A 15,785-nucleotide genomic window follows, 5' to 3' on the forward strand; every position below is an offset into this window, starting at 1 on the left:
AATTACTTGAGGTTCAGGATTCAGAAAGGAGGTTATGTACCTCAAACTGAGGACTATATCAGATTTTAAAAAACAAAACGAAGTCATTGAATGAAATGGAGTCACTGAGAGGCTTAAGTTGGAAAGGATTTTAAAGTCCATCCAGTTCCAAGCCCTAACAAGGACAGGGCTGCCACCCACTTCATCAGGTTGCCCAGGGCCCCAGTCAGCCTGGCTCCAAACGCCTCCAAGGATGCGGCACCCACAAAACGCCTGTCCTTCATTCAACGCATACCACACGTCCTTTGATGAAGCTATTATTTTTTTAAGCACCAAGCATGCTGACAGGACTTCTATGAAAACAGATTAATTTGAAAGGAAGCAATAATTTGAAGTAAAAGACACTTCTTCAAAGAAAGATATAGTCACTGACCTTTGCAATAGCAACTGCTTGTTGAGGATAATACATGGAAGCACCAATACTCATGAAACCTGCAGGATACACCAACTTCTTTATTTTTGATCCTGTTTCACAATGAAAAAGTACATTGTTAGAATATATGTTAGCAGACAACTGAATGGCCCTACTCAACTATTACTTATAAATAACATAATTCTGTTATATAGAGTTTAGCACATCTTCTGTTCAGTCTGACTGATTTTTAAAAAAGTATTACTGGAACACAGACATCTTTCCATGGTGAAAATTACCTTAATTAACTTACTAATACCAGAGAAATTTGGGAACTAACTAATGAAGCACAAACCACAGTTAAGAGAATTTTATCAACTGATATTCTTTTCTAAACAAAGAAGAAAAGCTCAGGCAAAGAAAGTTTAGGACAGCATTCTCACAATGTATCGCACAGAACAAGTAAAGCTCTATTATGAAGTTTGTAAGTTACCTTGATTCACAAGCACTTATATGTCCATAGCTGTTCTTATGGCTAAATTGTCTTTCTAAATTGTTTCATTACAGCAGTTCACAAAAAAATTGAAGTATTTCTTTAAAACAAAAACTAACAAGTAAGCTGTATGCCTGCAGCTCAATCACCAGGCAAATTCTGAACATTTTAATCAGGGCACAATGCAGTTTAACAAGGAATGGAGATGGGAGCAGGTATGGGTACAAAGCAAGTAGTAAAGCAGAAAAAAGAGGAATTGGGGGGTCACAAAAGAGACACACTGGTGTCAGGATTCAGTAATTCTGTTCTTCATAGAACAGTTTTTTCTATGTGCAAAGTCGTATATACGTCTAGCAACAGTTAGTGTTTTTAGTTATAACTATCATAGAATGGCTTGGGTTGGAAGGGACCTCAAGGATCATCAAGCTCCAACTAGGTATTTATACTACATGGGATTTTTAGCTTTTATTAAAACTTAGGACCTTATATTTCAGATTCAGTCTCAATACTTCCCCCCCCCCCCCCCAGCAATCTTCATGTTTTTCATAATTCTGCTACAGACAACTGGAAACTGATATCATTCATAATTGTGTAACTCAAGAAGCAGGAGTTTGAAGAGAAATGTCAAATGGATTAAGACAGAGATCTTGATTGTCATGAAAATGCCCACACCAGAAAAGAAAGCATTATTAAATCTTATGAGGAGTACAAATATGAATGTATATATTGTATATAATGTATAAATGGAATGATTCCCATTTCTGAATAGCCAAGCATATGCTTTATTTCTTCAACACTTATGTTTTATGTGTACTTTTATCCAAAGGGAGTCCTCCCTAGTGTTTCAGTTCTGCAACTTTGTAGTTCCAGTACCAAAAAGTATTCATCTTGTTTTACTTCATTCCACTACAATACAATATTCCACTACCAATACAAAATATTTGTTCGTGTTTAACAGTTCTTAACATTTGTAACATTTATGTTTATTTCTGTGAAAGTATAATAGAGTATAATTCCCCAACTAGTGCAATGAAACTAACTCTGTAGTTCTCTACAGTAATTTACGTATGTGATCAAGAACTAAAAAGATTTTTTGGCTAAGAAAAAAAAATAAATTCCTTTCCTACTTTTGTTATATTAAACTAGAATTGAAGTGGATCAAAGGCCAGAGTCCAATAACAGATACAATATTCGTAAACATTAATTAATGGTTATATACACTTTTTACAAGAAGGTTCCGTATAATTTGAAGAATACTGTAGAAACATGCTTGTGCGATTAAGTCAGATCTCATTTGTCACAGTTAAACATTAGTAACAAGAAAGAATCCCACAGATAAATGCGTTATTCAAAATTTTACCATAAGCAGTTCAAAAGGTTCCCACTAACCTCTGGCAAGAAACAATCCAAGAATTCCAGCAAAACCTACCACACCGAGCCTAGGGTAAAATCCAGCAGGGGGGTTTTGCAGAAATTCACAGCCCTCTGAAAAGAAGTCAGAGCACAGTGCATTAATGTAATGTGAAAGTGTTTTTGTGATAAGAAATCATCAATATATGCTGGCGATTGTTACAAAACAGAGTTATCAAAACACATTTAACTATCAGGCACATTTTAGATCTGCTGGCATAAAATTCAAAAGCCTTTGAGATCTTCTCTAGTGACACATGAATGAAACTGAATATTGTATTGTATTTACCAATTTTTGTAGAAGACTTTGCCTTTGCTACCAGGCCGCCTGCTTTGCTCTGCTCTTTTGCATGTTGATTATAACCTTTTCAAATTAATGTTTAAAATCCTTTACAAAATAGATTAGTGCATTTACATGACGACAAGTATTAGTTTCAGTGAAACACTGTACATAAAACAAATCACAGATCAAAGGAAGAACACAGCAAAAACAAAGCTCACTCCAGGGTGGGAGTCTGATGAAGATGAAACACCTGCCATTAAAGAGATCATGAGACTGTTGAATTCAGGAAGGAAGAGGTGCAGTATCTGAAAGGAGCCCTAGATAGCATCCATGCTCAGTCTTAACGAGACTAGATATGGTGCTTCCAAAGCATTCAGAAATGAATAAGTTACTTTGAATTAATTCAAAATTCTTAGGAGATTCAAGGAAATAAAGCAGTATGAGGTAAATTTCAGTTACTGGGCTGAGTCAAGCAAATAATATATTATGCTTGGTTTAGGCTGGGAATACTTTGTCAGTCTTTTCTTCCTTATGTGTCATTCTTAATAATATTGGTTATGAGAGATGCAGGTATCAGACTTCAGCTGTTTAGAAAAGGAAATTTAAATTGATACACTGTGCACAGAAAAGTAGTCTCAAATGGATTAAGAAAACCATATACAGTGACTCCTAGTGAAATTCCTTTCTGATAACAGATACACTACAGTCCTACATTTTAAATTGCTAGTCAAGAAAACTAAACTGATTTACCTCTACCATGCTCAACAGCTTTCTCTAATTTGGGCATAGCTTTGGCATAAAGATCCTAGAAAAAGAAAAGAAAAGAAAACAATGGTAAACAGATACCAATCAGATGAAATACTAACTACAGATTTTCACTGAAAAAAAAAAAAAAAAAAAAAAAAAACAACTGTTGGGTCCCTAATGGAGCCTCCTGATTAAACTAACTATAATGCCTTTGTAGCTTTGGACCTGTAAAACCTACCTGTAGAACTTTTCATTTAATAAAAAATAGAAATAGAGGGAAAAAAAAAACATGCATTGCTTTGTACCAATATACAAAACCAGCAAAGAAACCGAGGAAAAACAGAACAATTTCACAGTTTCAATTTTACCCATCTTAAGAAAGCTACTTGTTTTTATTCCCACTTCCCCATTCACTTATTGCGGGGTTATGCTAGCATACATATTTTTTTCTCCAAGTGGATGGAGATTAAACACAGTACCTCAAAACACAGGAGTCTTCTTCAATATTTCACTGATTTCCTGACCACATATCCAAATTATTTGCAGCGAGAATTTCAGGTTTCTCAGTGTATTCAGTCATTGCGAAAGTACTCGAGTAAACGCAAAGGAGGCAAGTACAGCACTGCAACAAACTCTTTCCTAGTGCTTTACAGGGGGAGACATGGCTTATTTTGCAAGGTGATACATTACTCTTTTCAAGAAACTGTATCTAACAAAAACGAATTTTCAGGTGACTTGGAGAAACTAGATGTTGGTACACTGTCCTAAGTAGATGGAAGGGCACCTCATCAAAGCAAGGTTTTACTTGGACTGAAAATATACAAGACATAACAGACATGCAGATAGATATATATGCAGAGTTCACATCATGTTTTATCACATAAAAAAAAAGACTGAGTAAGAACAGCCTTGCTAATTGCTATTAAGCGAAAAACCTTTAACAAGTTAGACAGTATAAGACTATTCATTAATTAAGGAACAGGTTCATTAACATGTATGCCCAAAGCTAAAGAAAAGAATGGTCTTGCAACACCACTTGAGCTCTATCTGTGGAACAGCATTTGTTTGGGATACTGCACACGGATATCATCTTTAGAACTTCCATTTCCTCACTGTCAACAGTGACCTAACAAAAACTTGTGGCAAAAAAATAAAAAGTATTAGCATGTGACACACAACAAACTTAAATGGGTGTTGTTATTACAAGCCAGTGAAGGAAACAACAAACAAACAAACAGTGTTCTAAGGACCACGTAGGCTAAGTAACTGTGACCTATCACAGCTCACACAAAACCAGTTCATTTCTGTATCTCTGTTTTGAATTGTTTCCCATAGGGTTAAGTAATTTTAGAAAAGTAAAATTCTGAATATAGTCAATTTCCTCAGTATTGTGGGTTGTGTTTTTAAAGACAATTGTGAGACAACTAAAAGATGATTTTCTTTTTTCTTTAGCGTGTCTGGGGTAAGAATCCAAATTATCTCTGACTACGGTTAAGCAAGCAAGATGATCCCAGGCCCATACAGGCTACATGTTCTCTTCATAGAATGAGTCAGTAAACCACTGCCAGGAAATGGCTTGTTGGATGTAAACAGAACAGCACGTTTCATGTACATGACCACCATCCAGCCAAAAAAAAAAAAAAAAGGCAAATGAGAAGACAGCAGGCCAGTGAGACACAAAGCTTATGAGTAATCACTCCAATCAGCCAACACAATTTATCTCAAATTTCACCTCAGAATTACCCCAGGTAAAGAGGGAATTAGAGGCCAGAACTCTAACCAAATTAGAGAACTCTAAACAAAGTCACCCATTGTCTTCAAAACTGAAGCTAGTACGCCTGCTTGATGATGGCACTTTAGAAACACATCACTAGTCTGAAAAACTCTGAATATTTCTGCAAAATGTTTTGGTACCATTAATGGTCAGTATCTCAACAGAGAACGTGCAGACAGGAAGGACACCCTGATCTGAACATTTTGGCTGTTTATGCAGAACAAGAGAAACAGTTTGCAGCTTAACAAGAGGGTTCACAGCTGTCAGTTTGTAAAGCAAAGAAACGCGTACAGCTGCCAAGAGGCAACCAGATGACAAGGATGCCCTTGCTTCAAAAGTCAGCTTCAACACTCCCTGGGCCATCATACAGCTCAGTACTCTAATATCAATAACTTAAACCTTCATTACAAAGACCTTTGCTATCGTCTTTGCTCCAATGACTATTCTTGCACTGCATGACTGTTTATTATAAACACGATGCCTAAGCAAAATATAAAAGCAAGTTTCAGAGTAAGGCCCAGAGGTCAGGTTTGCTGCTGAGTAGCAGCTAGGGGATTTTTGCTCTTCTGGAGAGCCAAGTTCCTGCTCTCAACATTCCCAGTCAGTAAATACTGATTTTTAAAACTTTTTTTTTTTTTTTTTTTTTTTTAATTTTGCTTTGACAGAGTTGTAGTGTGTCATATTTGCAAGGAGGGCAATTCAGTACAGCTGCCTGCAAAACACACTGCTTGAGCATGCAAAATACCAATTTATCATTCTGCTGTCCTCTTGAATCACAGGACAGTACCAAATCCAGATATACCACAACTTGTGATACCTCAACCTTTCAAACTTCTATATAAGAGAATGGGCATCTAATTAATTGTACTAAGCAAAATGTTCAGGCTTCATTAGCAAGTCTAAAGGCGTGCTATAAAAGAGCAAACATGACTTTACATTATTAATGTACCTGAACAGATTTTTAATCAAAAACATTAGTTTCCAGTATCTAGTGCTATCACTAAGGTGAGGGCACCTCAAAAGCCTTTTTTAATGCTTTCTGCACAGCAAGTTTCCTTTAGAGGTAATGTTACCCTGAAATAAATAAATAGATAAATCATTTTACAAACGTTAGAAAGCAAACTTAAAAAAAAAAAAAAACCAACAACTCCAAAACAGCAAGTTTTCCTGCTGTAAGTAAAACTTAGGAGATTTGTTCATGCAGACATCAGCACTTTCAACAATAACAATTGATTCTCAGTTTATGAAGTTGATCATCAACCTCTCAAGTAACTTTGTTCCCTGATAACTACTTCATGAAAATTAACTGCGCAAAGAATTTACAGACAGTAATTCTAAGCTTCAGCTAGTAACTTTTTTTAAACAGAAATTGTGGAAATAGAAGGGAATTAATTAACAGAAAGAAAAAATAGCTTGAGTGATAAGGGGTAAACACAGCTAGCTTGTGGAAAATATTAGGAGATGCAGCATATTGGGAAAAAAAAAAAAAAAAAAAAAACTTGCATAGCTGTTATTTTCTTCCTAAAAATCCTTTGCTGCTATCTATTAATTCTGTGCCTAAAACCAGAACCCAACCTCCACCCTTACCACCAAAGCACTACCAGACACAACACAAGACCATGATACCTGGCACCAGGCTGTGTATGGCTCCATAGCATGCCGTAGCTGTGAAACCCCCTCCTCCAATTGGGTTTGTGGATTCTCCACATATTTAGTCTCACGAGCTGGAGAGGAGTAGAGTGACAGCTGTGAATATTAGCAAACAAGAGGTTAAAAACAAAGGTGTAACTGCAAATAAGTTCTCAGGGTACAAACAGTCTAACCAGAGGACATCTAATGTGGTGGTTACTATATGAACAATGCACAATAAAAATTCAGGTACAGCTTTGAGACAACCATTATGAACTCAGTTTAATTATACACTGTGATGAAGATGACTGCTAATTGCTGTGCATTCATCCGTAATTCATCCATAGTTGCTATATGATTCCAGTCACAGGTTATAGATTAATATTAAACTAGTTCATAAGAATACAAAACATAATAGTGAAAAATGTTTCTAGTCTTAATCAGCACTGCTGGTTCCCAGTTAATACACTCTGAAATCACAGTTGATCATTTTCTATATTTGCACAAGCCACCATTAAAGAGTTTTAGTTGTTTCTAACACAGGTAACATCCAACACAAATTTGGCTATTACTGAGCAGGAAAATGGTGCTACATCCCAGTGTTGCTGTCATTAATCACATCAGCAACTGTCAGAATTAATAGCACCACGCGCCTGAGCAAATAGAAATCTGGAGAGCAGTGAGCATCCTCACATGGTAGATAGAAAAACACAGTGTTCAGAGTTTTGCATCACAGTGTATTTATTACAGTCACCTAAACACATTTGAGACTGTAGCACTCAGTTGAAAGATTGAAGCCTATTCTGCCCAGCAGTAAAGTTCAGATCAAAATAAAAACTGTTCCTAGTGGTTTCTACACTGCACAAATGTTTACAGTGAGATATTTTTATTTTATACCACATTTGCTTTGGTAGTTTTTTCTCAGCTAACATTAAGAAGCATAGCTAGCACCATTTCAAGTTGGAAAACAATGCCATCTCTTACATTAAAAAAATCTGCTAACGTTAGTTAAGATACAATCTGACAACTTGTGCAATTGGATGTCCCATAATATTTTCAAAGACAAACATCTTAAGTTTCATTTCCTCAGGAAATGCGGTCATCTCTCGCTATACTCAAAACCATTGTAACTTTGACCCCAACAGAAACCCCAAAGGACGTGCCTGGCAGCAGAACAGAAGTCTCAGGGAGGAGAGAGAAATTCCCACGCATTTTATGAAACCGGACGGCTGCCTGGTTTGAAATGAACATAGGCTGTGAATGCTCAGGACAGCAGCCAGAAACCCAGTGCTGCACATTCTGCTCTGCTGCTGGTTGGCAAGCCAATGACTCGGCACACACGTCATGTCAGCCTGCTGCCTCATTACTGAGTCACACCAGTGGTGGCACGGGGCACGCAGAAGTCCAGGTTACCATCACCAAGGTGAAGTCAAGAGGCCGTTTCAAACGCTCCTCTCAGACTGACTGCCCATGGGAGCTGCTGTTGCAGACACACACAGATGACCCACGTACACACAGATAGGTTACGTTTTGTTTTCCTGCTCGCAGAACACTTGAGCTTGGGCTGAAATACTTCATATTTTAAGGCAGCCATAAAGCTGTATTTTTGTATTTCATAACCAAATACACCTTTCCACTGTTGGAGGCTGTTCCAAACCTATGCAACAACGCCACTGAGTAACTACACAACTGCTTAACAGTGTGTTCGAGATCTCTCCTTACGAAACAGCCAAAACCTCTGTACCACCTTAGAGAAGAAATAAAGCAGCAGGTAGTTATTATCATTACTTCTCATATTAGTTGTTAGTTACGCCTGAATGCTGCGAGGCAGGGAAAACTGGTATAATTCTGGGCAGAGGCAATCTAGCCTGTAGGCTACAATGTTCAGGACTGAACTTCACCAAGAAAAAATTTTGCCTGAAAAAAAGAAAATAAATTACTGTGTTTTTAAAAATAAAACCTTTTGATTTTGCCGCTTTATTGGAAAACACAAATGAAATTTTATTACGGTTTTCCAACACTGTTTATTCATAATTAAAAATATATGGTGTTACTTAGATTAAAAACAGTCCTGTGGATTTTAAACATGACCACAGTAGGTCTACAAATGGGAAAAGTAATTTCTCAATGAAGAAGAGAAGGTTTCAACACAAAAAAGACTTGCATACAGACAAGTCTATGCTGTCAAGCAGAGAGCAGCAGATGCAGCCCTGGGTAAGAGAAGCACAGTCACATCAATGCCTCTAATGCTGAAAACTGAGAAGCAAGTTTAAAGGCAGGAATACAAAGTGTAAAGAGAAGTACCTAAATGAGTTTTATACATCAAAGTATAGCATCTTTCAGAATACTGCAGGTATTCCTGCATAGATACAATGCTAGCTGCTCTAACCATACTTACCTCATCAATTTTCAGCAACACTTTTTTGGACGTTCCCTTCTCTGAAGAGGAAGCATAAACCTGGATAGAAAGCAAGCTCAGGCTTACTGGGGTGGCCCCCAGCCGAATTACCTATAAACATTAGGGGAAGACAAACATATCTGTAAGTTCAAACAGAATGCAAACATGTTTGAACACCCACCCATGTAAGCTATATACATGGCCCAGTAGATGATAAACAACAAATTAACATGGAAGTCAGGGGAGAGGGGGAAGTCAGCAGTGCAGCACCTAATGCTGTCAGGCACCTATGTGAGAACATCTTGAATATTAGGATGGTATTTAGAAAAGCCTAACACTAAAAGAGACAGTAGCTGTAAAACCTTTCATCTCACAAAAGGTCTTCCATTTTTTCCCACATTTGTCAACCTTGCCAGTATAAATTCTAAGAATATGATATTCATATTTTAGCTTTATGAGTGTCCATAGCACCATTATTTTTTATTATGCAGTCAGTACTAAAGAATTCAGCCTTTTATTTCTAGTTGTTGAAGGCATCAGATCAATCACCAATTTCTAACAATTTTAGGAATGACAGAATGCCTCGGACTGGAAGGAATCTCAAAGCTCACCCAGCCCCAACCCCTGCCATGAGCAGGGCTGCCCCAGTCCTCATCCAACCTGGCCTTGAGCGCCTCCCTCCAGGGATGGGGCACCACAGCTTCTCTGGTGAAGCACAGGTTGCCCACAGAAGTGGTGAATGCCCCATATCCCTGGAGACACTCAAGGTCAGGCTGGACTGGGCTCTGAGCACTTTGATCTAGCTTTTGGTGTCCCTGGTCATTGCAGTGGAGTTGGACTAGATGACCTTTAAGGGTCCCTTCCAACTCAAATGATTCTTTGATTCTCAGAGAAAAATTTCCCCAACATTTAACCTAAATCTCCCCTCTTTTAGCTTAAGACCATACCTCCTTGTCCTATCACTATCTAGGCCACAGCAAGGTCTCCCTCGAGCCTTCTCTCCAGCTCTCTCAGTTTGCCTTTGTAGGAGAGATGTGACTGAGTTTGAATACCTCAGATTCAAGCCACACAACACAACCATCTCAATGAAGGTGAATGCAATTCTTCTTATACTCTTGACCTACACCAAACTGCATTTCTTTACAGAAGAGAGCACTTTAACAAAAAAAAAAAAAAAAAAAAAAAAGTATTAGCTGTGTAATGAAGCAAGCATGTGCATTTTCCAGCAAACACATCTCCTTATTAACAACGCTTTACTCAATAAATGCAGTTCAACAGGAAACCTTTCAGCGTCTCATGCTCTCATTCCTGCTTGATAAGCCTGTGCTTTGGTTGTGCAGCAGTTACAGCTAGGCCTAGCTCTGCCCACAGCACCCATTCCCAGCAGTCTTGCTTTGATGGCAGACACCTCCTGTCATGAGGCAACCAACCCGGCCCATTTAGCCACAGGTCAGTCCTGCACGGGTGGAAAGCTTCATGCGGGGTCACCAAGTTGAGCCTACTCACGAACATATTTGTGCTGACAAGCACCAGAGGGCCGTGCAGTCTGAGAAGGGAGGGTGAAGAAGGAGAGGGCAGCACAAGAACCAGGTCATAGGATCGCTTTTCAGAAAAAAACATGAGGGATCTGATGGATCAAAAGGTATGGAAAAACTTACTTAAAAGTGAAGTTTTTCTGTATTTGTATTTACAGACACGTTATTACAGCACTATAATGGAATACCACAAAGACTGGGTCAGCTCTGTTCAGAGCCAAGGAAAGACGGGAGCAATCTGCAGCATTGATGCTTAGAGACTTTTCATGTACTCCCATTAGCCAAGATGCACAAACACCACTAACCATTCATAATTGCAGAATACATTTCCTCATTCTCGCCTTTTTTCACTGCAAAGCTGTTCTCTCACTGAAAAGGCAAAGATTTAAGATGCATTTTCATTCAGAGAAATACGCTTTCAGTAAAATATTGCTTCCTGTGATTTTTCAAATGCTTAAGAATAAAACACATGGCTAGAAAAGATATCAAGACACCCATCCACTTTTACCAGAGTAATTTCAAACTAAAAGACAACTTCAAGGAAAGGCATAGAGACAAGTATCTAAAGTTTAATTCCCAAATATGGCAAAAGTTTGTTATGTGAAATAAACACCTGCACATTTTTCACGTAATGTTTCCACGAGTGTTTACTGCACAAAGTAACAACGAAACCAAGCAACATCACAAAATAATACCAAAATTAATAGCATAATTTGTTTCATTATGATAAACAAATCCAGACTGCTGCATTACACAGTAGGCAAGGTTCTCCTGCTTCAAATACTACTTATGTTCTAGACGTCACCAGCAGAAGTAACAAGTCCAAAATGCTTCAGTGTACTTCAGTTTTCCATACGAGTCTGCATGCAAGCCATGGAGCACAAGGACGGAACAATCCTGGTTTCCTCAGAGACCAAACCAACCACACAACTACTCAAACAGAAAACAACTGCTGCTCATAATCATAAGACAGAAGTGCAGGAAGTCTTTGACGGTTTCATATTTACATGTTAACCATTAGAAGTCTGAGATCAAGCTCTCCTTAATGCACTGTCTAAGCTACACAGCAATGGCCCTCCATACTGACTATGTTCCCAGGATAGACATAACCAGTAATCAAGTACCATATATACATACAAGCACAATAAATCTCGTATTCACCATTGTGAGAGATGAGTAGTTCTGCCTCCAGCTTCCAAAGCCTACATTTGGACTTCACATCTTAGCTCCACATTAACCATGTATTATCAAACCAACTGGTTTAGTATCACATTTTTGTAGAGCTGTGCCCTCAGTTTGCCTGTCTTACAGCTGTTCAGTTGATACCAAAAAAGTACAATAGGCTCTGCCTGGGTGCTCTGCAGGACTCTGCATTTACTTTAATGAAAAAAAAACCCATGTTTCTGACTGAAGAAATAAATATTATCTGAAGACACCAGAACACTCCTAAGTAAATTATATCTAAAAATCCAAGTGGAAAATGCAATCACATTTCAAAGAAACAGGATATCTCAAGGTGGAAGGGACCCACAGTAATCATAGAAACACAGAACGGCTTAGGTTGGAAGGGACCCCAAGGATCATGCATCTCCACCCCCCCTGCCACATGCAGGGCCACCAACATTCACTACTAAACCAGGGTGCCCAGGGCCCCGTCCAATCTGGCCTTGAACATTTCCAGGGACAAGGCAGCCTCCTGGCTCCATACTGCCCTCCTCCGAGTTCTTAACCACAAAACGCCAATAGGAGGAATAAATCGCATATTAGTTCTCAAAACAAGTGATGGAAGATGAGCTAAAAGATTAAAGAGAAGTCGTGCCATATTTTTCCTCACATCTATAGCTTTGCATTTTACTTGCTATCATTATTATCAACTTGTCAAAGCCGGGGAAGAATATAACAGAACGATTCCTCCACTGTACCTTCTGGGAAGGCTGATATTTGCCCTAGCATATGAAGTTACTACACAGAATCGCGGAATCTCAGAATCCTTAGGACTGGAAACGACAAACGCATCTAGTCCAACCTGCCCGCACCATGCCCACTAACTACGTCCTTACTGCCACATCTACACGGTTCTCGGCCACTACCACCACCACAGACAGTGACATCGCCGCTCCGGGCAGCCTGCCCCAAAGCAGCAGAGCAGTAGCAGGGACAGCAGTCATAAATAACGTGTGCACACCCGTTGTCAGCCCGCAGCGCCGAGCTCCACACCCTCCCCGGTGCTCGGCACCGCTCCAAGGGCGCCCCCTGCCGGTCTCACCGCGCTGCGCCGCCCGCCTTGAGGATCCCCGCGCCTCCTGCCCGCCCGCCCACAGCCACGCCGGCTCCTCGCCACTACGAGGTTCACTTGGGGCTGGGGCGGCCGCAGGGAGGGCTGGCAGGAAATGCGGGGCCAAGCCGAGGAGAGAGGCTGAGGAGTGGGGATGGGCAGCCGCGGGCGGACCGCGCTAAGCAGTGACGGCCACCAACAGCTCCCTCACCTTGAGCATGGTGCCGCCCGGCTACTGCTACACCCGCCAGTCGCAGTTATGACGTAAAACAGCGCGTCGTCGCGTTGTGATGACGTCGATCAGCGCGCCGCTACAACCACCAGTGAGCGACCGTTGGGGGCTTACGTCACGGCCTGCGCACGGCTCTGTCCCAAGGCGCATGCGCAGATCCGCAGCCACCACGTCGTGGGCAGGGCAGCGGGTAGCGCTTGCGCAGCGGCTGGAGAGGGGCTAGGAGAAGGAAGGCGGGCGTGGCTGAGAAATGGCGCCTTTAGTGGTTGTCGCCACTGCGTGCCTCAAAGACAGTCATCCAGACTTATTCAGCCCATTACGCCTACACTATTGGGTTTGTTATTCAGCTGTAACTGAAATAACAAATGCTAAATTCCTTTCAATTAAGATAAACCAAAACAATGCTACGGTCTGATTTAAATAATGGGAAATCTCTTCCCATGTTATCGGTTAATTAGCTGTGTTCTTTGCTTCTAAAGATTCGCTGGTCAGGAGTTTCCACTTTTTACCGCTTTTAAGATTTCTCACACCACTCAAGGCCAAGGCAGCAATAGCGGGCAAAGGAAAATGAGTCAATCAAATGAGATGATTTAGTTCATGTGTCACCATTTTCTGATCAATTACTAGCATCTCAGTACTTGTTATTTTTAACACTTTGGTAGATACTTATTCTCCTGCTTAATCATGCTCACATAGTAACATAATTCAAATGCAAACAAGCTTCATGTTTTCACAGAATACTGTTAATTTTTAGCTAGCAATGGAAAACCCTCTTTAATAAGAAAGATGTTTTAGAGCATTTGTCTGTATTCTTTGTCATGTACAGAATAATTGTCATGTACAGAAAATGCAAGTGCAAACAGCTGTGCCATACATTTACTATTGCAGTTCTGTTGTGAAGCCGTGCTGCCATGACTTGGTGTGAAGGGGAGACTGGCTGCTTAACTTCTAAGATCCGAGAGGAACCTTTGCTGCCCAGGCATGGTGTGAACGTGAGCACCACCAGAGGGTGTTATGAGAACCTGTGTTCTGCTTTGAAATGAGCTCTATGATCAATCCAGTCCTTTTTCCTGGGACTGGGAGAGAAGCCATCGTGAAGTGGGGATTGGCCTCTTCTCCAGGTAACTACTGATAGAATTAGAGGTAATGGATTTAAGTTATGCCAGGAGAGTTGCAGCTTGGATATTAGGAAACAGTTAGAAAGAGTGGTGAAGCATTGGATTAGGCTGTCCAGCGAGGTGGTGGAGTCCCTGGAGGTGTTCAAGAAACGTGTAGATGTGGCACTGAGGGACAGGTTTAATAGGCACGGTGGGGATGTGTCGAGAGCTGGACTAGGTGATCTTAGAGGTCTTTTCCAACCGTATTGATTCTATGATTCTACACTTCTAATTTAGACACACTAATAAGAAATTGGAGAATACTGATAAATAATATTATTTTTTTCAAGTCCAAAAATTACAGTAATTTAAAATATTTAGTATTGCTTTTAGAACATGAAGATAATCAGTCCTGCAGAAAATATAAAAAAGAATTAATACCTAGAAGATAAAGCACCTAAAGAACACAGTAGTAAATGTTAATCAGGAAGCATTTTATGGAAAGACAGATGAGCCATGTACCTCTCACAGTCGTAAAATATTCTTTGTGATTACGGTTTTCTTTGTTCCCTCCTAGAGAAGGTTCCTATATTTGTTTATTGCAGTCTATTTATAGACTTAATGGAACCAGGTGAAGCAAGAATAAATATTTTCCTGATGAATGGGGATGTTTAAACCTCATATAATACAACCGGACAACGCTTCTCAATGTGCTGATTGTAAAAATAGCACAATCCTTATTTGCTGATAGATTCAACTGTTGTCAGGAGCCATTGTCAGAGGTGAAGGAAGAAGACTGCAGGTTGTATCTGCCTTTTTTTTTTAAAGCTTTATCATATTTTTCTGTTGTATTTTACAAGCAGTGGGGGATGGTTACAAGTTAATGAGATATGGGAAGTATTTCAAACAAGTGGTACGAGTTTCAGTGTCAAAACTAATAACAGGTATTGATTACAGATAACAGGTATTGCTGCAGTGAAAGATGACATGCATGTAAGAAATGTTTTTACATCTACATTACAGGTTTGGTTATAAACATCCCCTCTCTAACAAGACTTGTACCTAAAATGCTAGTTGATGTTTAGTTGCATCTGAATGACCTCTGATTAAAGAATACTAATGGGCCTCTTTCACCGTTGAATTTACTCGTGAAGTCAGCAATACACGTGGGAAATAAGCCATCAGAGTATGGCAAACATTTCTGGAAAAGTGGTTTCCAGTATTCTTTGGCAGGTTTGTGAGCGTGCAGAGTGAATGGGCAGTTTGCAGAGCAGGCACGTTTTTTAAATGTATTTTATTCATCAGCTGTATATATGTTACAAATACATATTTTTGTGATTGACTTATATGCAGTGACTACACAGCAATTATTGATACATAAATACATAAAGAAGAGTTGTTTTACAAAAACTTATGATGCACATGAATTTATCAGCTCTAGTATTGAATGCACTTTTTGTTTCACGTGGAAGTTTATCTATTAAGTGACTGATATGACTGATTGACAAGAATGGGAAAACC

General features: G+C 39.6%; 1 protein-coding gene across 2 annotated transcripts in view; it reads right to left on the reverse strand.

Annotated features, from left to right (window-relative positions):
- Positions 1 to 13,233, reverse strand: part of APOO (apolipoprotein O) — a 29,897-nt gene extending 16,664 nt beyond the window's left edge. For both annotated transcript variants that reach the window (XM_042867896.1, XM_042867895.1), the window contains exons 1-6: positions 13,147 to 13,233; positions 9,126 to 9,236; positions 6,725 to 6,844; positions 3,328 to 3,382; positions 2,274 to 2,369; positions 413 to 504 (exon numbers count right to left, since the gene is read on the reverse strand). In XM_042867896.1, coding sequence (XP_042723830.1) covers positions 413 to 504; positions 2,274 to 2,369; positions 3,328 to 3,382; positions 6,725 to 6,844; positions 9,126 to 9,236; positions 13,147 to 13,155 — 483 coding nt within the window. In that variant the 5' untranslated portion in view covers positions 13,156 to 13,233. The remainder of the gene's footprint in view (positions 1 to 412; positions 505 to 2,273; positions 2,370 to 3,327; positions 3,383 to 6,724; positions 6,845 to 9,125; positions 9,237 to 13,146) is intronic.
- Between the last annotated feature and the right edge of the window lie 2,552 nt (positions 13,234 to 15,785).

The sequence above is a fragment of the Lagopus leucura genome, unplaced genomic scaffold, assembly GCF_019238085.1.
Source record: "Lagopus leucura isolate 7727_CA_CO unplaced genomic scaffold, USGS_WTPT01 Super-Scaffold_100001, whole genome shotgun sequence".
Taxonomy (NCBI): Eukaryota; Metazoa; Chordata; class Aves; order Galliformes; family Phasianidae; genus Lagopus; species Lagopus leucura.